The sequence below is a fragment of the Strongylocentrotus purpuratus genome, unplaced genomic scaffold (genome assembly GCF_000002235.5).
Source record: "Strongylocentrotus purpuratus isolate Spur 01 unplaced genomic scaffold, Spur_5.0 spur5_scaffold_11, whole genome shotgun sequence".
Classification (NCBI taxonomy): Eukaryota; Metazoa; Echinodermata; class Echinoidea; order Camarodonta; family Strongylocentrotidae; genus Strongylocentrotus; species Strongylocentrotus purpuratus.
In genome coordinates this window covers 1,796,115-1,823,840 of record NW_022145596.1, presented here as the reverse complement: position 1 = coordinate 1,823,840, position 27,726 = coordinate 1,796,115, and the positions used below count along the sequence as shown (strand labels likewise).

The window sequence follows — 27,726 nt, the reverse complement described above, 5'->3', positions numbered from 1 at the left end:
ACTGTAACACTTGTACCATGGGCATATCTTTTTTAAGTTTTAGAATCTAGAATTCTAATAAAGATTATTCTGGTAATTGTTTTTTGTTATTTTCAACTACAGGTAAAACAAGTTTTAATTCTATCTGTGCATATCTACATGTACATGTTTAGTAAATCTCAATACTCTTGAAGTCCTTCATTTTATTCAAAATTTTAAATGATCAGGAAAGGAGAGAATAAAAATCAAATAGAGGCCAGTCATGAAGATTATTCCTAAAGCTGACAAGCCTGACATAGAATGTAACTGTATGTTGCACTTCATGATTATAAAGTATTGGCCTATAGATGTAGGCCTACCTTGAATTTAAACATTTGTTCATGTACATGTATGAACTGTGGTCATATTTCTTTGACAGGGCCATTTTTCTGTATTGTACTTGTAGGATACTAGGATTTACATGTCTTGGTAGTCAAAACAACCAGTACCCCGCATGTACACTCAATTAAAGGTCACTTTATAAATGCCTGTACTTCAGCATCTGAAAGAGAAACTGCTTGCTTGCTACAGATTAACCTGGCAACAAAAAGCACACTTGATACCCATATAAGAACTAAGATCTACTGGTTTTCGTTGAATGAGATCAAGAATACTACCACAGCATATCAACATACAAAGTACAATGCCCCACTTAACCCCTAGCCTTTGTTTTCTTCTCTACATCACCCACCCACTCAGGGTGCTTTCAGTTCATATAGCCTTCTGTCTGGAGGAATAGGTAGGCTTCTATTGTTTCCTGGAAGCCCTGAGTTGTTGTGCACTCAACTGTATCACATGCACACACCCATTAATAAAGATTTTATAGGCAACACATACATTTATGTACACTCATGAGGTAATAACTTCTTACTTTCTAAGGGGGTTGAGACCTGAGACTCCGATCAATAATAAAGGTGTTTTGACAAAGTGTAGGTGGAAAACTTGTAATTGTAAGAAGGTCGTCTTTTCTTGGAAAGAAAATGACGCCATGCTAAATGATCTTTTTCCACAAGGTGAAATTCTTTGGAACAAATTATGTGGAAGATCGATTGAATGAAATAATTCTTATTGACAGAGCAGGAAGAAGTCTTTGTTTGGAGACTGAATGCTGTTCTGATATTGATTCCTGTTTATATTCTATTCATTGCTCCACCATTAATCATCCACTGCCTGTATGGACCAACAAGAGAAAGGTGTGAAAAGCACTTGCTCTCAACTGAAAGTAGAAATGCAACAAATGTATTCATCTATGACTCATACATATGCCCACTGCCAGGTGGCAAATAAGCAGTGGAGAAATTCAGCTGGCAATTTTTTCATTAACATTCCATCAAAACTCTATTACATGTACATGTACATGTATGTACATGTTTGTCTGTGTGTGTGGGTCATGATTAGTTTATGAAATATATAGTTTTGAAGCAAGATAGAAAATACATTATTTCATTACAAAATACATTGAAAGATGCCGAGATGTAATTTTGCCTTAACACACAATACATTTTATATTGCTGATATTCAAGCCTTTTATTAAGTCAAAGCAGACCGGGAGCCAAATATCTGAAAAAGCGGCTCCCGGTCCTTATTTTTTTTAGAGAACCGGGAGCCGTTTTCCAGGACCAGGAGCCGTTTCGAGAATTGATGAAAATATGTACCGTTTTCTTTTAAATTATTTGTTAAACGTTACCTTTTATTTATACATACGGTAGTTTAATTTCTAGTTTAAATTTTGAGCACTCTAATATTAAATCACTCATACCTTAGATAAATCTGTCATTTGTAGTTGTTGTAGTTCATGTTTGATACTATTTTCATGCCGTTAAATGTCAAAAATTTAAAAATGTTGGGAAGGGGGAATTAAATTATTTCTATAAAAAAAATATTTAAGAAAAACCAGATCTATAATGACAATGCAGAGCTTCCAACCTGTCGCTTTCAAAAAAACATATTATTCAGCTTGAAAAAACATATTTTAGGTGAAAAAAAAAGATTATGCCTGTTTTACGTTTTTTTATTATTTTCCCTATAAAATGCTATTGCATTCATGTTTCTTTGAATAAAAACGCATTTAATCATTGAGAACGACCGATCTGTCACTTAAAAAAAAAATAAATAAATAAATAAAAAAATAATAATAATATAATAATAATTAGAAAATTAAAAAAAAAAGATTTGTTAAATATTTTTATCTATTTTATCAGAAAAGTCCATTATTCAAAACATCACAGAATTTTAGTCAATGAGTACGAGGGCCGCTGAATCAAGGCAAGTCTGGAGTTGCAATCAACTTTGTACATAAAGTCAATGCATCAGCAGATCCGGTGTTTTGATTTTCATTTGCTTTTTTGAAGATACCATTACATTCGAAGGGCATGCGATAGGCAAAAAAAATGGTAACAAAATCGCTGATTTCTTGATTTTTAGCGCTATTTTGATGAAACTGTTTCTTAAAACTGAGCTTAACCCCCGTGAGCTTTGGAAATATGGCTCCGATTCCGCATTTTTGACAGCAAAATTTGGCTTTTCGGATGGATTTTTGGAAGTTACATCGAGACTTTCTTGTACTGACACTGTGTGTGTACTGCAGTACAGCACTGATGTCATTTGTGTGTGTATGCATGGCCTGGGCTGGGGAAATGCGCTCGTCTTTGAGTGGTGTACATCCCCTGTATTGTGTGCTCCGTTCTCCGCTAGGAGTAGGAAATAGCGGCCGCTCGTATTCGTGCTGCAATTGTTTCTGGGCGATTTTAATTAGGATTCTCATTATAATGATTTGTTAGGGTTCATTCAGTCCACGTTTAACTTGTATCAAGTAAGTTTTTGTCACATTTGTGAACATTTAGTGCTAGACATGTGGAAGTTTATGAAACAGAAAATGTTAATTCTCCCAGACCGGGCGCCAGAAATAAAAAATGACCGGCGCCCGGTACTCATTTTCCCCGTCTTACCGGGCGCCAAAAGTCAGGGACCGTAGGGTAAAAATCGCCCGGCGCCCGGTTAATAAAAGGCTTGCTGATATTACTAATCTGTGCCATAGATTTTTACGTTATCAAAGATTGTAATTTTTTTTATTAAACCAGCATATTAAAGATGGTATCACTTTCATTTCACACATGATGTGTTGGAAGGACCATGATGAATTCATGTCTTTAAGGGTTGGTTTTTGACACTTGGTGATAGCTGAAAAAAAAACAACTGAGAAATGACCATGATTGAGCGATGACTAATGTCAATGAATCACCGGCTCGTAATAGGTCATTTATGTTCAAATATATGCCTATAAATACCGTCCACAAACACACTCGTCTTAGTATTGATCAAAATCTAGCAAAGGAAACTATTGAAACATAATCCTGAGTTAGACTATACATGTTTGTACACTACATGAGCATGTTGTGGTTTGAAGTTCCAAGAATTTAGATACCTACATGTAGCTCCAACAGAGAACAGCGAATTGTTTTGGTATCTTCAGAAATACCCCACTGTGCTAAAAGTGAGCTTATAACCTATGAACAATACCATGAAGGCATGATGATCATGATGAGTGGTGTACATGTATTACCTACAAGTACAATGTTGTATACATGTACAGTACATGGTAAAAGTAAAATGTATGCATTGATTAAAACTGAAGTAAAAACAAACAAACAAAATAAGGTATACAGTGTGTAAATATCCCACCGAGAAAATATATTAGACACATAATAACAAATATTAAAACCTTAACAAAAAAAGACTGCAAGTAGGGCTCCACACAAATTTCTTTTTGGAACAGAGTCAGGATTAAACTTTTTAAAATCTGAAATTTTTGTAACAACTTTGAAAATCTTGGGGATCCAGTCTAAGATTTTGGGCCCCCAATGTTTCCTGGGTTAGTGTTGAACCCTGTAAAATGTAATCCTATGAAAGAAATAAACACAAAAATAACATAATAGGAGGACAGATTATTTTTAATGTTTCGAAGATGAAGCATTCTGTGTACAAAACCTGTTTACAAAACATAGCATTTTTGAGTTGTGATGTAAGATAGAATGCAATGAAAATGTATTACATACCTGGACTTTCAACTCTCTTGTAGTGGTAGGGGTTAATGCACACCTCTTTTTGTTTTTTACCAAAGGCATAATCACAACAGTCCAATGCTTTGAGTTCATGATGGCTCTGTAGATCTGGCCAACGCCAAACCCTGCAATATATAACATGGGGAAGTCCTTTCCTATGTGACACCTGTAACCTGCCATCCAACGACCTGGGGATGGTCACGCACTTGCTGAGTTCTCCGGGACGCGAGAGAGCTCGCTCCAACTCCTCCATGGCGCCTTTCTTCTTTTTGAGTTTCTTGACGAGAGAGTCGACGGCCTTCTCGGCCCATTTCTCTTCTTCATCTCCCTGCTTCCAGCCCAGTAGCCGCTTCACCACTGGGCTGGTAAAGGAGAAGAGGCTAGCCATCGTCATCGTAAAGCAAGCGTCCCTTGGAGGTGGCGTGCTAGTAGAAGCTCTCTTTTAAATGCCGATGTTGCTCCTACTGCACACTGGCTAAGGGCACACGGTCGTCCAGAAGGGATAGTGACTGATTAAGAGATGAGTCAATACTGACTTGTTATCCTCTCTGATTCTAGATCTCTCGACTTGTTGAAGAGAGCCTGCCCAGCACCTAGGTGAAGGAAGAAAACAAATCAAAAGGAAAATGACAATGAATCATGATGATACACTTTCCAACTCAATAGAGTTCAATACCTGAGTATATGACAGTGCTGTCACAATATTGTTAAGGCAGCAAACAATACACAAAGATGTTTTAAAAACAAAAACATCAACGGTACACACAAACTTTTCTCAGCATAGTCTAATATATGTCTGTCATGGACCTGTCAGGTTATTGATCATTAAAGCAGTGGTCATTTCCGTTACAGACCTTCAAAGAAAATCAGCTGTAAAAGTTCCAGGCGCTATATTTTCAGGAGAAGAACTGATTGAATTAGCAGGCTGCAAATTGGTACACAGTGATTTAAGTACAAGCATGAGAGAGAGGGCCCTACTCACAATGAGCGATGCTCTCCCAACCTGAATGAATGAATGAATGAAAGATTGATAAGGTCAAAGACCCATACATGTACCGGTAGTACAGAGTGTTCTCTTTATGTACAGTAAATCAACTGGATTTGAGGGAGGGCTGCTCAGAATTTAAAAATCATCTTTCCATTTTTGGGGGGCAACTAATAAATGAGGGATAAAATAACATTTGACCACAAAAATCTATCTTCCCTTCAAAACTAGGTCACTTATAGTCTTACATACAATGTATGATGATTTTTATTAAATTTGGGTCATGCTTTCGCCCTCTTATATTATTTTTTTATTGCATATTTGGAGTTGCTTTCTTGATATGAGGCTAGATTTCCTTCACCACTATGAATGGTTCATTTTGAGGTCTTGCCATAGTTTTTTTTCCTCCTCCTTAGTGAACATATTCAAACAAGCATCGGCCATCCCATTATTGGGGCACTAAGTAAGTTATGGATAGCAATAGCAAATTATAAAAGGTTAGAAAAGAAAAGAGTCATAGATTTTTAAAAGTTTACATTTTAGTCATTTTGTGTGCCGGAACAATGTGAAGGTCATCGTATTGACTTTAATGATTCAGTCCATATGAAGTGCCCATACATTTCATGATAACAATTTTGAAAAATTATAACTTTCATATTTTTTTTTTCGATTTTGGTTTAAAATTTAACCAGTTTGCTTCTTTAGACTTTAATTTTGTTTCCGCTTTCTTTTAGAGTACATGTAGTTTGCTATTTATAGCTTTGGATTCCCTTTTAACAGGAATTAATCTCCTTAGTCGGTGGTATTTCTGACTTCCTTTGATTCTGTACTTTAATATTTGTTGCCTGGAAATAAAAAAAATTAAGAAAATAAACATTGAAAAAATAAAAATGAATGAAATCAAGATAAAGTATATCACAGAAAAAGGAACCAACTTATTTAGTGGGTTTGCATGCACATGCACTTGCATACAAAGTCTATGGGAGGAAGGCACTAAAAATAAAGCAATGCATTAGACAAGATAGTTAAAATAATAGTTATGTATTTTGTTTACCTGAGGTAGCCTCATCAGTACTAATGGAACACTTCCTGTAATTATTACCAACCAATCGCCAGGTACGTATTTACACCTGGGTGGAGTGTGGAAAATGCTGATTAACATCTTGCCAATAGACGTGATCATCGGGCTGGGATTCAAACCCTCAAAACTGGCCTAGGATTGAGAGTTGAATGAATGAACCACTATACCAAGATATCTCAACAAATTGCTTCACTTCAGAAATCAGTCTAAAATTACAGAAGTCCTTGTGCGGAGGAAAGAGTAGTTGCCTAAATATTTGAAATAGGGTCTAAGACCGATATAGATCTAACTTAGGCCTAGCTGAATATGACTACTTTTTAGACTATAGCTAATGGGGTATGAAGTATTTAAACAAACATCCAGTCAAGTGTAAGTTAAGCTAATCGAGCAAAATGCTTTCATATCAAAACATGCAAGCACAAACTTTAAAATATTGATATGGTCCAGTCTAGGAATGGATTGAAAAGTTGTTTGAGACTTGCGTTATGACATTCAATAGTGTCAGCCAAGGAACAGAGGTAATAATTGGCATATCCCACTACTCTAGTATTAGACTAGTAAAATGATCTAGTTTTTTTCTTTTATTCATGCAACCCACTGGATATAATATGGGGTTTTATGCGAGGAATCAATTTACATTTTGATCATGCTGTTATTCACTGGCTCTTGTTATGAATAGCGGCGCAGCGATGTCTACGGCGCCGTATTTCCCCGCTGCCACACACACTACATACAGAGGGCAAAATAACCAACACACCACACAGTAGCTTACATGCAGTCTTCGGTGTTCAAGCCGCAAAACACGATCAGAAACTCTTTAAATCTTGTAAATTTCTTACCTTAATCAACAGTTATCAACTCAGGATGGACGCTGAGGAAACTACGTATTGCCTTCTCGGTTCATTCGCTTGTGTACGGTGTTAAAATCCTCCCCATTCATAAATGAAACCACTCGATTTGCAGTGAATCGCGCGGATTACATTCCACGCCGATTTTCTGCGGGCGAAAAACCCATTTCGCTTGTACACAAAATTTGGCGACAGCTAGACTACTGTAATGTGTATACAACAGGCATTGAGATATTCATCCGCGCTTTCTGATTCATCAATTATCGCATTTTCGTAGAAAAAGTAAACAATAATCTCAATATTAATCTAAATAGACTGCCCTAACTATATATGATATGTTATTCAGGTTGTTTTTCAATATTGCATTAACATGAATGTTAGGGGATAAAGATCATGAACTCGCTCTTTGCGGTCAACGGAGATGGGTAGTGCTGTGGCCGTAATACACATAGGGTAATACGTGACGTAAGCTTTTCCGGCGACAGTGAGTCGGAGTCGCACTCCCGTACAAACACTGGGGTATCGTACGGAGACCACCCCGCTGGGACTCCCGAGTAATCCTTGGTGCATACTACCACTACTAAGAAAACCACACCATCACTTAAATTATCTACTTCGTGAAATAAATTGTGGACAGAGAAAGGAAGAAGACGTGTTCAGAATGAACCCAATTTTAGTGTGATGATTGTTTGAATGTTATACAAATGCACATTATTACCAAGTTGTAAATTATAAGATCATGATGCCAACTAGTGCATCCCCCGGGTGCATCCTTCTGGGGCTATATAGCTACGCACTTTTGTCTCTTTCCGAATTACTGTCACTTTTTTAATATAAACTAGCTTTATTTGTTTTTTGTTTTGTTTTGTAATGTGACTGCCAGACACATCCGAAGCATTATTATTACCAAGGCATTGTCATAATTTAATTTTGTTACCTAGGCATACTGGATCAAAGTCAACCAAGGAAGGGGAGGGGGGGGGGGTGGGGTGCCTCAATTCGGTCTCTTGTGTCAGGTCTCTATAAATTTCTCAATAGATACTACACAAGTTAATGGGAGTGCAATGTTTTCAATTCAAACCTCTTACAAGTCCCCCAACCCACCCCGTAACAACTGGGGGGGGGGGGGGGGCAAACGGCCTTGACCAATTAAAGACAAAAAAGGGAAAAATCTAAAGTGCCCTGGGAACATGCTGCTAAACATGACACGGCTACGAAAGGAAAAGCTAAAGAAATAATAACATACAAATCTATGGAGACAAATTAATCCTTTATATTGGTGATGCCAGTAGGCCTATAATATTAATATGCGTTGTAATTTAGGTGGCGCCCTTTACACATTCACCATGCTACAGAGATTCAGACACTTTTTTTTAAATATTGGGATGTATAATATTGGCTTTACAGTGAGTTGCTCTAAAAAGTCGTTTTGATACGATAGGTAAATTTGTATTCTTTTAGTGATGCAATAATTGTATAGAATAGTATACAAGTTGACATCTCTCTTACTTTCTTTATCAGTCTCTCCGTTCTCTCTCTCTCTCTCTTCTCTCTCTCTCTTTTCTCTCTCTCTCTCTCTCTCTCTCTCTCTCTCTCTCTCTCCCTCTCTTTCTCTCTCACACTTATATTTTTCCTCTTTCTCATCCTCAACCCTCTTACCCCTAGTATAAGTAGAACTATACAAAATATTTCCAAGGGCCTATACAGAGTTCCCCGGCTATGATAACCAACATTGAGTGAGCAAGGGTTATCGTCCAAAAGTTTCAATTAGGCCTAATCTTCAGAATGGAAATTAAGTGGGAGGGGTCGTTGCCATGTATCAATTGAAATATGAAATAAAATACTGCACAATTTTACATACTAAAACGCATTATTAAGTGAGGGGAAACTGCCTGACCTACGCCATGCACTGGCTGGGCGTAAGCCTCCCATGAATGCGTCCCCCCCCCCCCCCCTCCACCCCAACCCCCAACCCCAACCCGAAAACCTTGCACTAACTCCAAACTTAGCTCTAAAATCTAAACATATTACTTAGCTTAACATTCGGAACCAACATCATTCAAACACTCTTTATTGCCATGATACGACAGAGTACTAAAATAGAGACGCCCCTGTAACAAAAATAATAAAGAGAGATAGAAAGAGAAAGTAAGAGAGAGAGAGAGAGAGAGAGAGAGAGAGAGAGAGAGAGAGAGAGAGAGAGAGAGAGAGAGAGAGGTAATATTACAGGCTCAGGAAAGAGGGGAACGGATGAGCAATTCATGTACAATGAATAATTATGATTAGAATTTGAACAATGATTTTTGATGATAAGTCGAACGACCTTCTTTATACAAAACCAGATTGGAGTTTAGAGCCGGGTTTTCCGTTCATCAACCAATTAAAATAGTAATAACTGAAATATGCTTATCATATACACGTCGACAGCATGGACATAATATAGAATAAGAGAACGTTAGAAAATCACCTCCATTTTCATATCTATGTGCTGTTTATTAGTAGGCCTAACAATAATACATGTTTGCGAAACATCAATTCGCTTATCTATATAAGCCTATATTATATACCAACTTGGTGAATTTTCGACAAGAAAGCACTAATGTTCAATGCGAAATTGATTACTGTCTGTCTGTCGGGGACCCCACTGGAAATAAGCTCTCGAGCTTCTGTGGGTTATCCTGTTCAAGCTGACTTAATTTTTGATCTGTTATTCTTGTATGTTGTTGTATGTTGGAAGCTTGGCGAATAAAAATCAATCGATCAATCAAATTAAATTGACTGAGTTTGTAGATCAGTCAGAAGCATATCATCACAAAAAGTGAAAACCTCACTATCACTAAGACTTTAGCTTCGGCCATCACTTACTGAAAATGAATGTCTGAACATGACGGTGGCGAATGTAATCTGAACGTTATTTCTCTTGGATATACAACGAGGTAATGAAATTATTTGCGACATTTATGTATTTAGCATTCATATCAATGCTGCAGTAAATATACCATCGTCCAAAATATGAAGTTCAAATCGGTCCCTTTAACTTCTAATCGACTATGACACGATTGCAACCCGAGGCGTAACAACATCGCATCACCATCATCTTCGTCATCATTCACACACACTTAAAGCATTAGTCTAATTGACATACATTATTAATTAGATGGCTAGATTGAGTGCGTGGTGGTGAAGTGTCGTCGTTTTCATGGTTTATTTATTATTTTATTTAACCATTGATTGTAACTACAAATGTAATCAATAATGTAACTTTTTTTTTTGGGGGGGGGGTGGGGGGTGGGGGTTTATGAGTTTTTTTTATTATTTTATAACGTTTCATATAAAACATTAATTGACTGATTCGAGGAAAACAACAGGAATACAAACATGCCGAGCACATGAGTTGTTTTGTGTTGCTTTTAAAAGTTAGTGACATGCATGAACAACAGGTCGATTTCTTTGTATGGCATGCAGTAAAGTTGCCAAGATTGTCTTGGCACCTATTTTCATGGTTGACAAAATTTCACCATTTTCCTAGTATTTATTATATTGACGTAATTTGACAACCTCCTTTTTCGATTGCTCGATTACTTCCGCTATGTAATCTGTATTTATACGTTCTTTTGTTGTTGAAACTATATACAAAGTAATCGGATTTGGAAGTTTCAAAGTTTGGAACGACCAACAAGGAATATGAGGGAATTAAGTTGGAAGAATGATTTTTTTTTTCAATCATGTAATTTGGATAAATTTGGATACAGACGCAGCGTATCGTTTTCCAAAGGGGGGGGGGGGGGGGGGGGGGGGGGGGTCATCGCCTAAATAATCATAATAATGATGATAATAATAATAATAATAATGATAAGAATAATAATAATAATAATAATAATGATGATAATGATAATAAATATGATAATAATAATGATTATAATAATAACAATAATAAAAATGATGATAATAATATTTATAGTTATAACAATAATAGTACATGTAATAATAATAATAAACAACGCGAACGCCCCACCTCCCCCCCCCCCATTTAAAAAAAAAAGAAGAAGAAGAAGAAGAAAAAGTAGAAAAGAAAGAAGGGAAATGATACAAAGAAAAGAAAAGAAAAGTAAGGAAAGAAATGAAAAGAAAAGGAAAGAAAATAAAAATTAAAGACAATAAACCAAACATTCAGCCCAATTATGATGATCTTTATGGCACTTGATTGACGTGAAAGCAGATTATGAAGTGTGAGGAGCGATTATCAGTTTAATAAAGTTTTGAGGTTTCTTCGAATATAATAGGTCGTGCCAGAAACATGGGAGGAGAGAATAAAAACATCCACTCATGTTTCCTGGCATCATTCAAAACAGACTTTCCATGTTGTGCTATACTTCCGAGTTTAAACACACACGGGAGGATGACTTTATTCATGCAAGAATGAAGTGACAAAAGGTGGTATGTCCACTTCTCAATAAATCGAATTACTTGAACAGATTATCAACAAGAGAAAACCCGAATCGTTAAAAAAAATATTACACTGTCTCAGGATTCTATTGGTTTGAAGGACAACAATCCTCTGGACTACCATTCCGAACTATATATTACATTAAGGACAAACATTGTCATATACCTCTTGATAATTACGCCCATGCTTTTTTTGTCTGAGGGGATATCGTCCACGGGATATACTTGTCCGTGGTACTTGTCCAAGGGATAGTAATGTTGTCAGAGATACTTGTCCTGATCTTGTTTACAGCATAACGACTAAAGGCGGATTAGTTGGAAATGTTCTACCGATCTCACAGCTATCTGTAAAATGCATAAAAAATCATGATAATTCCCCAATTTTGCAACTTGTGGTTCCCTTTCTGTTATTGTATTCACAAACCGACAACGTAAGCAGTGTCTGACAGCCTTTGTCAGTTTGAAGTTGTTTTCACTTACATAATAAATACGACTAAACAATGAAGTGATTTAATGTATGGATTTAAATAAAATAAAAAAATATGCTATAGGATAGAAATCAGATAAGGTATATCAAATATTTAGATTTTATTACATACAAAAAAACTTGGCCGTCGACACCCAGAACTCAAGGAAAAGTAACGAGAACTCAATAAAATTCATAACTTTCTGTCTCTTTATCATTTTTTGATATGATACCTTTTGAAATTACAGCACGTAGATCAAAACTCGCACGCAATTTGTGACATTCTTACAGTTAATTTGTATCAAAGGCTTAGGCTCGAAGAAAATACAAGTAAAATATTGACTTTCAAGGGAATAAGGGAAGTTCCCTCATGAAATTCCTCCCACGCAATTCGTCGAGGAAAACATGAGAAAATGCTGAACTCTTCAGTAATTGTGTCATGATAATTTTTCCCCAATGATATTCACTGGAAAAATAGAAGCTTAAACCGTGATTTTTCCAAGACTTCTGAAAACAGACAATTTCTAATCTAACAAAATTATTCCATTACGCACAATTTTTTTTCACTGAGATTTGCCAATGGAAAAATCATTCATTAATTTCAAGATTTAGTACGTTTCCAAAGTTTGATTCTATAGAGTCATTGGTTCACACCGATTCACAAGCAACCATTCCATGCAATTATAACCACCTCTCCTCCTGTCCTCCATCTTTTATTAATCATCCAATATCATCTCATTGTCCTTCTTTCCACTTATTCATCTGTACCCCTCCATCTTTCATAGTTATCCCGAAAAAAAACAGGGGGATGGAATATGAAAGTAAGATGACAGGTCCCCCCCCCTCACACTCCCACTAATCGGGGGTCTTGTAGCCACCGCCCACCGGAGAGACTCGTGCGCCCCTCCCCCCCAACCAAATACGATCTCATTCGCACCCACACATCTCTCAATTTCGTGATGTTATGACACAATTTAGCACGAGCTCTAAATCTCTATAGCTCGCCTTCAAACGAAGTGGGGTTTCCTGGCTAGCACTCAATTCCAATGTGTTATATCGAGTAAGAAATAAGTAAACTAATCCCTCTCCTATTTCCATCCTTCCTGGGATTACCTAATCCAATCTCATTACAACTCAATTTACCCGCTGCATCAAAATCTAATCTTACGTGGGAGAAGGCTTGAGCTTAGAGGTCGTGAGGAATAAAATCTAGCTACCATCGTTCTAATTGAACATTATCCACCAACTATGTTCACATTGTAACCCTGATTGATTGATTGATCTGGGATTTAAATTAATCAATTAATGTCAAACATTGTTTGAATTGGATTTTGTCTTGTACCCAATATATTTGTACTTATACGATAGGTTAGACTTGAGTTAATCTCACCGTAATTTTAGCAAATTCAATTTAATTGTGTATACTGCACCCTTTGTCAATTTCCCTGTTGTACCCCCAAGTTAATCTTTATATCATCTCTATGTTTGGAAAATATTTTCATGACATTTGATTTGTCCGTTATTTGCTTTTAGTTTAATGATTTCTCTTTTAAAAAGATATCTCGTTATATTCTTATCTATATTATGTAGAACGCTTTGAGCGTCAAGTATGCTTGACGGACCCAGGAACTTTATAAGAAGAAGCTACCAGCATCATTTTTAATATTATCACCCTCCGACACATTTAGATTCTTCACTCCACCCAAACTTAGAGCTTATTCCCTTACTATCATTAAGTTTTTATTAGAAAATGATTAACCAACAATACCAGTTAAATAACCAAGCTGTCAATATTGACTTTACTTTCTTTGATTTCATGTCCTCTATAAAATGGACATGTTCTTTGGACTTACATACTCAGACATATGAAGTGCTTTTTCCTAATATCTAGACACATGGACTAATAATACGTTCATCTCTATAGTGATTGTATCCTTTGTCTGTCACTAAAATGCAGGCTTATCTATCATAATTGTTTGTTTTGATGAGCTATCTCTGCATTACCATCACAGTCACCGGAAAACTTTAATATCAAGAGGATATTATATTGTCACTTTTGTGGGCTTTTTCGGTTTTTAGAGTATGAGAGTGATCCCTCCCCCTGGGAATTTTACTTTTAAGTAGTAAATATGTACACAAGGTCTCCAAACAATAGATTGCACAGCAAACAAAACAACAACTCAAAAATTAAAGGAAACTATACAGTCAGAAATCTGATATTAATAACTTTATTCCTCTTAAATTGTACATTAATATACACACGTTTCATCTGAAGTCATTAGTCAAAAATAAATTTTATACATGATCTCTTGACACACTAGCAACATCTTATTAATGAAATCTACAGTATTGCTAGTAAGAACATAAGTAAACTTTATATTGAACATAAGTGGGCTACTTCTCAATTCAAATTATTATATCAAACTTTCCAGTAACATCTTACTCTGCAAAGTATTGCTCATATAAAGAAAATAAATTTAAATCTTTTGAATTTCCATTCATCATATAGTGATTTAATGCTTAAGGTAAAAATCAGTGATGGGGAAACTTTACAATTCAGCAAGGACTGCTAATTTCATTTCATATCACAATCCTACAAAGAGCATTGCAAGCATTTGATCCAATTAAGACCAAAGACAAGCATTATGATTTATCAACTGGGTAAGCATTTTGGATGGTTTACTTGCTGACATTGGGCAAGTAAAGCAATGGCTGATATTAATGAAGAGTGGGTGAATTTTGCCTCAATATATCCATCAGAGTCAAAACAGTCAAGAGAGATTTGTCCTTCAAAAATGTTGCTACTATCCATGCATCCATGCAAAGATCAGCTAACGTTCATGGTTGGTAGAAATACTGGCCCAAATGTGTAGGAATTTATTTTTTTTGTTACATCCCCTTTATTTGGAATGCAAATGTACATACAAAACATTTATAAACATATAATTAAAGATTAAGGAGAAAGATATGCTTTATTTGATTTCACACCTTACAAGAAATAGAGGGTCAAAATGATGAAATAAAAGACACTTTTAAGAGGATGTACTGAAAATTATTTGTCACCTGCCAGCAGGAAGGCAGTATGCGCTACTGAGGTATTCTCAATGGCAGCTACAGCCTTTATGCAGGCAGCTGACAAATTGGTCTTCAGCCTTTGTACCTTCCTAGATTTCTTGAACTGGAATAGGGATATTGTAATTATAACACCTATCAACTTAGATATAATCTAATGGTGACAAAAATAATTAAGTGGAGACTTATCTCACATACTTCTAATACGAATTAGCTTAGTGTATGCCAATGTGTCCATTTTGAAAATTGATACATGCAGCTCAGTCGTGAATTATCATGATTTCCAGCACACACATAGCTAGAAAAAAAGAAAAAAGTGGACATTCAAAGCCACCAGGTTCTAGTTTAACATTATTTTAATGGACGGTTACAGCAGCTTCACAAAAACTTACCGAAAGCAACGTAAAACATGATTGGTATGTACCTAATACCTGTACATGTAATACAACAAAATCAATGGTGTCAAAAAGTATAAACTAATAGTATAAATTTACCATCTCCAAGGTTTAGGTGGGTAACTTTCACTTTGTTTCATTCAGACAACATTCCAACAGTCTTTATCTTGGATGCAACATTGTTGCTTGTACAGGTTCTTTGAAAATGTCAGCTTTCAACGAAACCATTCTTCAAAAAATTGATTCATTTTCAACAAGCAAATAAGATTTCATCATGAGATAACTACTCTGTATTCTATGGATCAAGCACTTTCAAGAGGAACATATATTAAACCATAATAATAATAATACTAATAAATTATATTCCTATAACGCATTATACAAGGTATGTCTCAGATATCAGATATCATAAAATCCAATGACATGTACCATCCTTTAGTAGCATTTCAAAAAGTATAATTACAAATTTGCTTTTAAACTCATTTATTCCATTTGCTCCTCTTAAACTAATACTTTTGACACACCCTCATCTTTATGAATGAAATAAAAATAAATTTCACACAAAGAATTCTCTTTGGTTTATCTTCTTTATGCACTTCAACTATGCATTATGTAAATATCTTATTTCAAAGTTTACTCTTGGCTTCTTCTTCTGATAGACATCTCTTTGGACACTCATTTAAATGAGTGACAATAATAATGAATCGTTTCATAAAACTTCTGACAAAATCAATATACTTCATGATATATCCTTCTTGATACATTTGCAGAATTAGTATTAACTAAAGTGATAAAAACCATACAAATATATTTCATTTGATCCAAATACATCTCTTCACATAATTTAATCTGATGACTGCATCCACAATGATTGATACTGCTCTGTTCCTCTCAGCAAAAAGAACTGCATAAAAATGCCAAAATTTATCATTAACATTACACAAAAAGCAGATGGGATCATTCGTTCTTTCTTTGTAGATATTGTCTATGCATTCACTGCTCATTCACTGCTCTTACTAAATGTATTGTGGCTTTTAGTGTTTAGCTATGGAAATTATGTGTTGTCAAACTTCTGCGGACAGATAATTCATCAAATAGGAGTTGGATTCCGAACCTCCAATAATGAATCAAATGTTAGTTATAACTGGACAATAAGAATTAATTATTTAAATACAGTGTGTTACCATGGATACCAACTGTAAAATTGTGAGAACCCTGATAAAGTGCTCTAATGTTCTACAAAAATATCTTCTTCGGTATATCAACAAGTATCAACAATCTGATGTATTGGCAAAGATTTCTTGTTCTGCATACCCAACACATGGCAATACAGAGAATCTTGAATATAACATGCAGGGTATTGAGTGAAAGTGCATTAGGGCTAAATATTTAGGTCTAAACACAGAAGATTTCACTAGTCAGCTTTTGGTTTGGGGTTTATCTTCCAGAACCCACAGAGGTAGCGTAGTCGAATGAGGATCAGGTCTCGTCCCATTTGGGCCCAGCTGAAAAATGGAACCATCTTGGTACCTGAGGTTGTGAAAGAGGAAGCAAACAACATACATCATAATGTGATTGAAAATACATCTGAATGAAACATGAGTATGCAATTTACATAATGACAAAGTTATTTTGGAATGTGATAACAAAGTCCATTTGAGCAATCAATTATAATTAAGTTCGTAAATGACCTTTAAATCTTTATCAATTTCTATACAGGAAACTTCCATGGAGACAATAATTGTATTTTTTCTTGGATATCAAACACAATGGAACCATATCTAGCTAATATTTCAGATTAAGACATTTTTATTTTTTCTACATATATGAAATTTTGCAGTAATAATATCACTGTCAAGGCAGATCTAAAAATGAAAACCGATCAATTGAAGAAAACTTACCTTCTATTTCTTCCCAGTTAACTGCAACCTCTGATAATGTCATATCAAGGCATTGCGCAATGTATAAGAGCTCTACGTCAAATGCCCTGCAGAAACAAAATAAAAGCAATGTTATAGAACAGCAGAATATTGAGGACTAATAACTCAAAATACAATGGAGAAAAGATGAAATGTATACAAGAACCCTAAACCCTAAAGGGAGATGCATACCAGTTTACAGATAGATATGTAAGAGAGTTGGGGGAAAGGGAGATTTTACAAGACAAAAAAAAAGTGAGAAATGTATAGAGAGAGAGAGCAGGGCGAGTGGGGAAGTTTTACAATCTCACAAATTTCATTTTACTTTGATACACACCCTTTTCAATATGATAATTTAGGTGGAACAACTGTCCAATTTCATCATTTATTAAATTGATTAATTAAAAAACAAACATCTTTGTCTTTTACTCAGAAATACATAAAAATAAGAAAGTGAACTTACCATCTGTCTACATGCATATTAGGAAAGATTATTCTAGCTGATTCTCTTGTTAATAGTTTGAATCCACATTGAGTGTCACTGACCCCTCGAACGCACAGGAACCAGACCAAGAAATGGAATCCATGCATGAGGATCGTTCTAAAGAAAGAACGCTGCAAAGATAAATAGGAAAACATCAAATTATAAACTATGAGAATAGTTTGATGAATGCTTCGAAACAAAGCTAAGAGATATATGGGGTGGGGTGAAAAGGAATTTAAAAGGGCAGTATGAGTAATAGGCACAACAACAACAAATATATGGATTTGGAGATAGAGAGGGAATGAGTGTGAGAGACAGAGACCAAGGGAGGAGAGAGAGAGAGAGAGAGATAGAGAGAGAGAGAGAGAGCTAGAGAGACAAGCAGAGTAAACAAAAATGAAGAAGATTGTAGATAATTTTGATAGAGAGAAAGAAGTGAATAGAAAGAGAGGGTATATAAGAGTGTGGTAATAAGGTCAGGGTAAGAAAAATAAAAAAGAGATAACAAATTGTTTTTGGAGAGGGTTATAGAAAATGTCATTGGTCTTACAAGTTACAAATCTGTTTCAATTCAAACAAAGACAGAAGTACAAGGCTAAATCAATCCATATTCCCTGTCCATTCCCACAATAAATGTTAATGAACTTCTTTGACCCATATTAAATCTCAGAAACCTGGTCATCTCACACATCTATCCCTTGGTGGACACTTCAAATGAAAACACAGGAGGAAAGCTCACACTAGCAAACAACAAACTGTCAATCAAACTATTAGTCAAAGGAAATATGCTCAATCAACTACACACCACCCCTAATATTGACCAATTCTCTTTGTTAGCCACTCAATGCTGAAGTAGTTTCCTTTGGAGTGACCATTGTTTAGATTCTAGATTTCCTTGGCATTTCTCTGGAGACGAATGATTGAAGATGTTTAGATGAGATCATTCTTCTTGAGGCGTAGGGCATTTAAGATTATGATTAACAGCTGATGTGTGTTCAGACAAAAAGCATGCATCAAAGATTAAAATCAACTGAAAAATTCACAACATGGGTTTCTTTTTTAAAAGAAGGAAGAAACTATAATTCAATTACATTAGTTGCTGATTGTAATAGGTGTGTTCAGAAAAGAAAATAAACACAGAAGACCAAACACTAATTCACTGCTGGAGAATTTCTAAGATAATTTGTAAACAAAATATTGAGTTATGAATTTTGTGCTTTTCTATATACATTTAGTCATGTATCCTTTTCTTTTTTAACTCCAGAAAATGGCATGCTACAGGGCAAAAAATATGAATTCTAAATAATACTTTAAGCTCAAAGATACTTTCTTCTTTTTAGCCCTACAATTCCAGAGCCCTTTTGACATATGTTTATGCTTTCTCATTGAGATATGAATTTATCATTTCACTTTCGGATGGTTGACAAATCAAAGAGTGACAGAGGATAATTAAGAGTGACAGACTGCACTCTTGACTGAATAATCGGTGGAAATCCTTCCATCGTCCCAGCCTTAATTCGGTCAGCTTCTGCAAGATGGCAGCTATTTCCTTCTTCCCTCGGAAGAAATGGTTCCAATTAAAAAAAGGTCTTTTCGTGATTCTTCCTCATCACGGCATACTGTTTAGCTGGAAATACAAGGACCAATTCTTCAGGGACCAACACAAGACTCAGCTTTACTTTTGAAGGATTTTGATGAGGGATTGTCACAAATTGAGTGTTTGTCTCAAAAGGAGGTTATTCCAGTTTTGACAATAGTCATGACGAATCTGAGACAACTATATTTACTATTCACATTTCTATTTTCCATGCTTTCTTTAAATACTGTTCCTACATACTTCATTGTGATTGCCCATTACAACTTCCATTCCATCTTTATCTAAATGATAAAGACCTTGATGTAATATGGTGAAACTTGACCATGTCCCTGAGTTAAATAAAATTGTCCAACATATACATAAAATGAAGAAAAATGTCCAATATAACAACATACTTTATTCTAAAAAACTTAAATGGGGAAGTACGGTAATACAAAATAGTAAAATACAATATGCTTGACGATCGATAGCATGTAGAAAGATACCTAGTTAAAAATATCATAACAAAGTTAAGAAAGGTCCAATAAATATTTCTCAAAGACTCAATGTTTTAAGCAATATGCAGGGATGCCTGTTAGTATTGATCAGAGGGCCTGAAAATCACCTAGAATGAGCTATTTTTTACACAAAAAAGCCTAAACTATGGCCTCAAAATAACTTGCCATGGCATGAAAACTGGCATCCCTGATTATGGATGAAGAGCTATGCATGGGATAACAATTCTTATTGTCATCTCATGCAAACAGAAAAGTGGAGATATTCCCTTGTGCAGTGAAAGCATTCCATTGACCAGGGGCAATCAGGGGAAATGATTAAATGTAGCATTCATCACCTGACCCCTTTTCGTTAGCACGCAGTTTGACTAGACCCCGATTGGATCGAGAGAGACTCGAGGAGGAGGACCTAGTACTACTTCCTCTCCATAGCTTGCTACCCACCCTATGGGACTCACGTGCAGGACTCAACAACCCAGACCAGAAATTAGACCTGGCAAATTGGTCGTAGGAGAGCCAAACACGGTTATGATCAACAAGACCCATTCTGTCATCTTCCCTATCCCCCATCGATCTAGGATGTATTGCGTTACTAGCCGGGGATGATGGCTGATGTCTTATGAAAACTTTGGCTTAACTTTATTGCTCCCTTGGGGCTGGGTCTATTGTCTAGCTTCCCGTGATTTGGGAAAGAGTTTTTGTTTTGTTTTTTGAGCTGAGAGAGGGGATGATTGGGACAAGTATGTCAAGGGCACGCAGAGGAAAGAAGAAAGGTAAATCAATCAATTGTACGGACATGCCCTACGGTAGTGTATAGTCATTCAACTCTGGTAAAGAATATAGGCCTGCGATGGATGCCAATAGAGCACGCAGTCACGCAATTCCTTTTTCTTGTTTAATCTCTTCTCTTTTTCTTCTTCTTCTTTTCTTTTTTTTTTGGGGGGGGGGGGGTGGGTGATCTGTTTTTCTTTGTATTACTTCCTTTACTTGGCTCAAGTAAGAATAAATGCACGATTACTTTTCTCATAATGTTTGACGCAATTTTTCAGGACAAACTCCATAGTCCATACAGTGTTCTCATATAAAAGTGAGATAAAATAAAACAAAGAAACACAGGATGATTTACATGCATCATGCAATAAATTATCCTCTTCATTGCCATAATGATTTGTATCATGACAACTAATTCACCACAATATTATCTCCCCTTCAAAAGAATAGGTAGAAGTATAATTTTGTTTTTATATTATGAAATTCTTTCCATGTTGTTTAGTACAACTTCATGAAATTTTCTACTTCCTGTAATTTACTGGTATTTTCTATAATAATATTGAAACCTTTTAGATTCCCTTCTAATACCCATAAATATGTAATCGTCAAACTTCCTTTTCTAATCAGCTTTCATTCTCTCTCTCTCTTTCCTTATTTACTCCTACATTCTCATTGATGCTCTTCCTTATTAAAGGGCAAGTCCACTCCAATAATAACTTACTTACAATAAAAGCAGAAAAACCAGACAAACCAATCAAAAAAGGTTTGAGCAAAATCGGACAACCAATAAGAAAGTTATGAATTTTTGAAAAAGTATGTAAAACCATGGAAATCACTACACAAATTGCCATTTTGATTATCAGTTTGTGACGTCATGTTCTCACTATTTATCAATTGCTTTATATATTTTAATCTCATTAATTTCCCTTTTTATCCCCAAAAGCTTGATTTTCCCATGCCCTTGCCCAGGTTTTTTGGTTTGTATCATATTGCGTGCATAACATTCCAAAAATTCTTTTATGAACGTTGAAGAATTGATACTATTTTCTGAATATCGTTTATTCATAACTATTGATTTTTATATAAATAGTTAATCAAAATTCACATTTTTCATGATTTAACTGAAAAAAATTACCGGTACTCTATATTAGTGAATCCACACAAAACTTATTACTGTACTATCTCGAACTTGGATTCTGGTGTGAAGAAATAAGATTCTTAGGGGGAAAATTTATATTATCAATATAAAGAAAACAATAAATGTACAATGACGTCACAGACTCATGAGTGAGTTGCCAATTTGTCTTGTGATTTTCAAAGTTTTTCATGTCACCAAAAATTCATAACTTTCTTATTAGTTATCAGATTTTGCTCAAAGATTTTCGATTGGTTTGTCTGATTTTCCTGCTTCTATTGAAAGTAAGTTTTTTTTTAGTGGACTTGCCCTTTAACTTGTTTGTTTATTTTTCATTTTTTTCATTTTTTTTTAAAAGATGATTTGTATATTTATATGCAACAAGCACTCATGACTAATATGGAGAGCCTTACCACTTTTGACAGTTTCATTTCAGTTTTTATTTTTATTCCCAATAAAAACAACATAAAAGGTATATAAAATATATAAACAACAAACCATCATCAATAAAGAAAGAAAATTGAGAATGAGAGGTCAACAAAATAAAAGCAATTAGCCTTATAGTATGTTGACCCTGAATTGACTATACATACATATAACTAAAACTAATAAACAAAAAAACAAAAAAAAATTAAGAAAAAACAAACATGCAATATATCTATGCCCAGAATAGTAAGTAGTAAAGAGTCATTCTCTTTTCCTACTTCTCATTCAAGAAATTCTGAACCTGAAGGTATAATGAATGATTAGATAATTATAAAAGGAACTTACCGATGCTGTTGCTTCATCCTGAAGATGTGCTCTTGATCCACAAACTATAGCTTTATCTCCCTGAAAAGACAACAACGTAGTCAGAAAATTAAAATAATTGATTTATAAAGAATGATCGATATCTAGCTCATCCACATATAAACTACCCAATGAGAGGTGGCCCACCCCTGCATTCTAACTGTTCTGTAATACTAAAAGTGAAAGATTTTAGATTTTATTGTCAAAAACTGAACAAAAGTGGTAACATTACTTGTTTTAAGACCCTTATAGCTTGTTTTTGACAATTATCTTTAAAACAAATTATCATTATCACCTTTTCCCCCTCTTTATTTTCCCTTTCTTTCAATATGTTAAGAACAACCTTCCATGTTTTCTGTGATCCATAGGAGTTTTAGTTTGACTATATGGTTTATCTACTATTGAGGGCAGCATACCATTTTGGATACTAATCCTCAATCAAGTGAGTATGCACAGATATGCATTATGATCTATGACCTATTAGCAATTTTTTTTAATGGCTAACAGGGAAATAATTATGATAAATGTAAGCACATATTAGAGACAGGGAAGTTTGAAGAAAAAAAATCAAGAAGAATTAAAAACAGAATTACACTGATCACTGTCACAGGCAGAAAGAAGAAGAGAGAAAAAAGGTTATTTTTGAAAGACAGATGCAGGAGAAATAATCAGCAATGAGAAGGAGAAACAAAATTTAGGAAGAACAAAAGTATAAAACTATAGAAGCCCATTTTGCTCACCTTTTTTCTAAGCTCCACCATACTCTTTTCTAACTGAAAAAGATCAGCAAATTTTGTAGCACCATCTGCATCAGCAAACAAGAGGTCACGACCCCTAGCACTGAGCATGCCCAGTCGTACTGCTCCTCCTTTTCCTCGATTCTTTTCAAATGTTAGAACTCTGATCATGTTTGTGCCAAATTTCTTGGAATATTCTAAAGCAACCTTGAAAATAAGGAGAAAACATGAATAAAATCAATTTAATTGTCTGGCTTAAACTGCAGAGAGGTGTTGAAGTTCAAACATTTTAAAATTGTCTCATTTGTAAAAACTTAGCTTGCATTTATTGCTTCTTGGAACTTTGTTTGATAAGAGTTTTTCTTTGCTTCTTTAATTCTTGACATTTATACAGGGTAGCAGATTTCCACAAATAACAGTGGTCTTACATTAGGCCATTAATAACTGGTAACAAGTAGATAACAGAGAGAAAATATTGAATACCACTATCCTAGACATATAAATAGGAGATTTTCATTACATTTCTGTTCTATGTGACATTACTGACATAAGTAAGCAAATACCAAGAAGGTATTTCTCATTTCCCGGGTAATCTCATGAGCATACAATAAGGGAGTTTACAGATAGCACATGGTACAAATGACCCCAAATATCCACAGATCTTTTACACATGTAGAAGTTCCACTTTGAGCATCTTATACCCCATTCACAGTGGCCTCAAACACCGCGACAGCAGCGGGACTGTCCCGCTGCTGTCGCGGTGTTGTCTTCAGTGTGAAGGCTCGGACCCGTTATAAACTATCGCGGGATAACACCGCCTCGCGATAACGCCGCGACAAACTATCGCTAGGTTTGCCTAGCTACAGCAGAGGGACAGTCCCGCTGCTGTCGCGGTGTTTACTCAGTGTGAAGGCTCTCCGCTATAACACCGCGACAAGCACGTGTGATTTGTTTACTCACCTATCACTGACCTCTTTTCTCCAGCAATGGGGAACATAAAGTGAAATAGAAATAAAGTAACCAGTGGATTCAAATTGATTTTATTATTATGTAGATATTATAATTATCCAAATAAAAATATTTCACACTTCAAAAAATTAAAATATTCTGACTGGAAGCAATAAAAATGCTAGTTTTTTAAAATGCTGCACTCGAGCATAGTGAACTAAAATATTGCGATTCGTTCTCTGCAATTCCAGTAGAATGAAAGCGACAGCAATACGTAAAAGTATAGATAGATCCATAGCTAAATCGAGCTAGCTACATGAGGAAGAGTGTGTTAAGTACAGCTAGCGCGCGCAATTTCAAGCAATCGAAAACCCCGCGCTGAAGTATTTCCGGTCATATCGGGGTCACTCGCGGGTCATGAGCCATGCATACACGTGTTTGTTACGGAGGTAATAAAAATCACCCGCTGCTGCAGCGGGATAACTTTTCTACTGTGAATGCATTTGTAGCGGTGTTATGGCGGTGTCGCCGCTCCGCTACAACGCCGCTACAAATTTCAAAACCACTGTGAATGGGGTATTAGAATAATAACTGCCAAAGTCCTAGATGTGCTTCATGAATACCTTTTGTTTGACCTCTTGAAAAGAAAACTTCCACCTGCGTATCATAGAATGTACCGTTGGTGCATAAATGAATAATGTTACATAACTTTTATGAGCGCATATCCAGTATTCATCTCTGTGGGTGTTACCATTTTGGTACAAATGACCTTTATCTGCCCATGCGCAGACTGTATCTGTAAACTCCCTTATTGCATACTATGTAATTGTGTGACCTTTGACCCTTACCTCTGTTGTGCCATCTTTGCTTCCATCGTCTACTACAATGATCTCAAAAGTCTGGGATTTATCTTGCTTCTGCAACGAGAAAAGTAAGAATGACATTGTTTAATTTTTTAGAAAAGTACACTAATGATTACAATCTTATAGTTTGATTCTATTACACTTCTATCTTACATATATATATTTTTATGTTGAATGTTCATTGCTCTCTCTAAACAATATAATTTCATCAAAGTGGTTAAATATAAAAGCCTCATAAAAAGGTGTGTCGACCTACTTTAGAAGAAAGAACACTGAATGACAAGGGTGGGCCTAATTCTATTTACTTGATAGTGATTACTTTCAAATAAAGGTGCTGCTCTGCTCACCACTGATACTTTCTGAACAAACAAGGCAACCCTTCGCTTGATCAGGTGTTCTGACGTAATAGGAGACCAGTAGAATTTCTCAGTGTGCATCATCTCTACCAGCATAATTCCCCTATTATCAAAACAATGTCTTATAGGGATTCTTTAATATTCCTGTATAAAAAAAACCCATGATAATCTAGGGGGTTTGTTCCAAAATCATTTAGTTGACGTTGAGATACATACATGTAATATAGCCTGGGGTAATGTTATATCATTTACTAACTTTTTTAGTACCTGACTGGCTCAAATACTGCCCTTCCCATGCTTTCCTCTTCATATGAATATATTTACAACCTTACTATTTAAATGTTATTATAGTTACAGCAAAAACTTCTTCACAAATACAAAAACTACTAAGAAACCCCTACTCAAATTTGTTGTAAATAGAATTAACAGCCTTGTTGGCAAAATCTGACAAACATTTTGTACCCCTGTCAACAAATTTGGCACAAGGACCTCTCTTCTTATGTTTGTTAAAAACTTGTTGGCTCACTTGCTATGGTAAATGCTAAACCTCACATTGCAAAATGGTTTTCATAGGGATGCCCCTTCCGGTGAGGAAATATGATAAGCCTGCTTTATGAGTATCTTACCAGTCGTGGAATCAAGAACTCTAAAGCTTCATCCATCATTTTGGGTACTGCAGGAAAATGAGAAGCAAATCAAGTGTGATAAATATAAACAATTGTCTTGGATTACCACATAACATCTGATTTCCTATTGAGCAAAAGAGGCATTTGAAACAGTAATATATAACTCCACATTTTGATTAAAATGGATATTAAAAAGTATTCTGAGGTAGAGGATAACATTAGGCAGAAATAGGAGAAAAGGTTAAAAGACTTTTAGAGGGGATTATGGAGGTCTCAATTAATGAGAAGAAAACATATTATCAATACTCTACTTTATTTATTCAATGAATTTGCAATGTTGTACCAAAAAAAGTGGCAGTTTAATGTTAAACAAATTTTTTACCCTATCCATCTTCATCATAACCTTGACTCACTTCAAATGGAAATACTCACATCGTTTTTCTTCAAAGTATGAAGGTACAATAACGGAGAGTGCTAGAGTTGGTGGGTCATAGAGACTTGGGAATGGTAACCTTTGACCTTTATTCTCAGGGTCAATAAATGTTTTCTCGCTCTCAAAGCGCTTCATGTTGGCCTCTGGAGTGGTGATGTACACTATTAAAATTCCCTGTAAGAAAAAAAAAGGGAGACACTGAGTGAGAGAAACAAATGAGAAAGAATGTCATCATGTTGAAATGCAGCCCAGCCCTGGGCAGTTTCTCAAAACCATTGATTGAAATCCTATAATGTGGTATGGAGTAAAAAAAAAAAAAAAAAAAAAATCATTTCTGTGGGATGTCTGTGAACTTATTATGAAGGTTTCAACTTTCAAGAAACCCTGAATCTAGCAAATTAAAAAATAACAAGCCCGATCACAGTTGTCTATTTATCACGTAGACTAGACCTTACAGTTAAACAATTATTTCAGTCTCTTTCATATCAATTATCATGTTCATGTCTTTGTGCAGACAATGATACAAATCATCATTAATTTTTAAAACCATATCTACTTGTTTAATTGGTGCAGGCCAAGTTTTGCCAATTCCCCTAAATTAATTTTTGAGCTGAAAAAATCTGATGCAATAGTCTACTTGCCATGATTGCATGAAATCAAAATCAAAATCAAATCAATCAGTCTGCCAATCTCATTCAAACTGTAAGAAACTAAAAAGCTCAATTAATCACTGACAATCAAAGAAATTATGTAGAATCTACCAATTATACTTTATTTATTCATCCAGAGCTAAACTCATAGAAATCGACACATGCATGGCCATGGCTTTTACATATGATCAAAGCCCGAGATATGCAGTATGCCTTATCCTCAGCGCCTGGCCTGGGCGCATCCGACCGGGCTGGCGGACTGGGACGTCGATTTGGCCGAGCCCCTGGTACACGCAGACTCCAGTTCGCGTCTCGGTTACCGACTTTTTGTCCTTTAAATTTTCTCGACGAAGCGCAGTAGATTTTATAATATATATTAAAAAAATTGATAGTTTCATTTTACCAGATTCACTTACCACAATTATGAGGATTACAGCAAGCAAAGCAAGCTCACAAAACACAGTGAAAAGATCGAATTCCATTTCCGAAATAAGCAACTTTACACGTAGCAGATTTCATCAGCTGACGACTAACCCGGAAGTAGTGAAGCTT

At 35.4% G+C, this 27,726-nt stretch overlaps 2 protein-coding genes across 3 annotated transcripts in view; both read right to left on the bottom strand.

Moving 5' to 3' along the window:
- LOC582943 (mothers against decapentaplegic homolog 5) overlaps window positions 1–7,183 on the bottom strand; it is a 28,117-nt gene extending 20,934 nt beyond the window's left edge. Inside the window, exons 1-2 of one of the 2 annotated variants that reach the window (XM_796653.5) lie at window positions 6,985–7,183; window positions 4,074–4,672 (exon numbers count right to left, since the gene is read on the bottom strand). In XM_796653.5, the coding sequence (XP_801746.2) occupies window positions 4,074–4,473 (400 nt within the window). In that variant the 5' untranslated portion in view covers window positions 4,474–4,672; window positions 6,985–7,183. Of the gene's footprint in view, window positions 1–4,073; window positions 4,673–4,933; window positions 4,958–6,984 lie in introns of those variants that run through there. The other variant, XM_030980327.1, reaches the window with a different exon arrangement.
- Window positions 7,184–14,117: 6,934 nt separating this feature from the next.
- On the bottom strand, window positions 14,118–27,723 carry LOC578155 (dolichyl-phosphate beta-glucosyltransferase). The gene is made up of 9 exons (XM_778344.5): window positions 27,591–27,723; window positions 26,524–26,698; window positions 26,092–26,138; window positions 25,095–25,163; window positions 23,302–23,505; window positions 22,544–22,603; window positions 17,755–17,906; window positions 17,274–17,359; window positions 14,118–16,902 (listed from the first exon to the last, which is right to left on the bottom strand). Exons 1-9 carry the CDS (start codon window positions 27,654–27,656, stop codon window positions 16,787–16,789), a joined length of 975 nt encoding a protein of 324 aa, XP_783437.3. The 5' UTR covers window positions 27,657–27,723; the 3' UTR covers window positions 14,118–16,786.
- Window positions 27,724–27,726: the final 3 nt, after the last annotated feature.

What these genes read in the sequence shown, in the direction of transcription:
- LOC578155 (XM_778344.5), bottom strand. Translation starts at nt 27,656, where the DNA reads ATGGAATTCGATCTTTTCACTGTGTTTTGTGAGCTTGCTTTGCTTGCT. An exon ending in ATACTTTGAAGAAAAACGAT is followed by an intron (nt 26,139 to 26,523) that starts GTGAGTATTTCC and finishes ATTTTCCTGCAG; the next exon opens with TACCCAAAATGATGGATGAA. An exon ending in AATATGCATGTAGACAGATG is followed by an intron (nt 17,360 to 17,754) that starts GTAAGTTCACTT and finishes TTGTTTCTGCAG; the next exon opens with GGCATTTGACGTAGAGCTCT.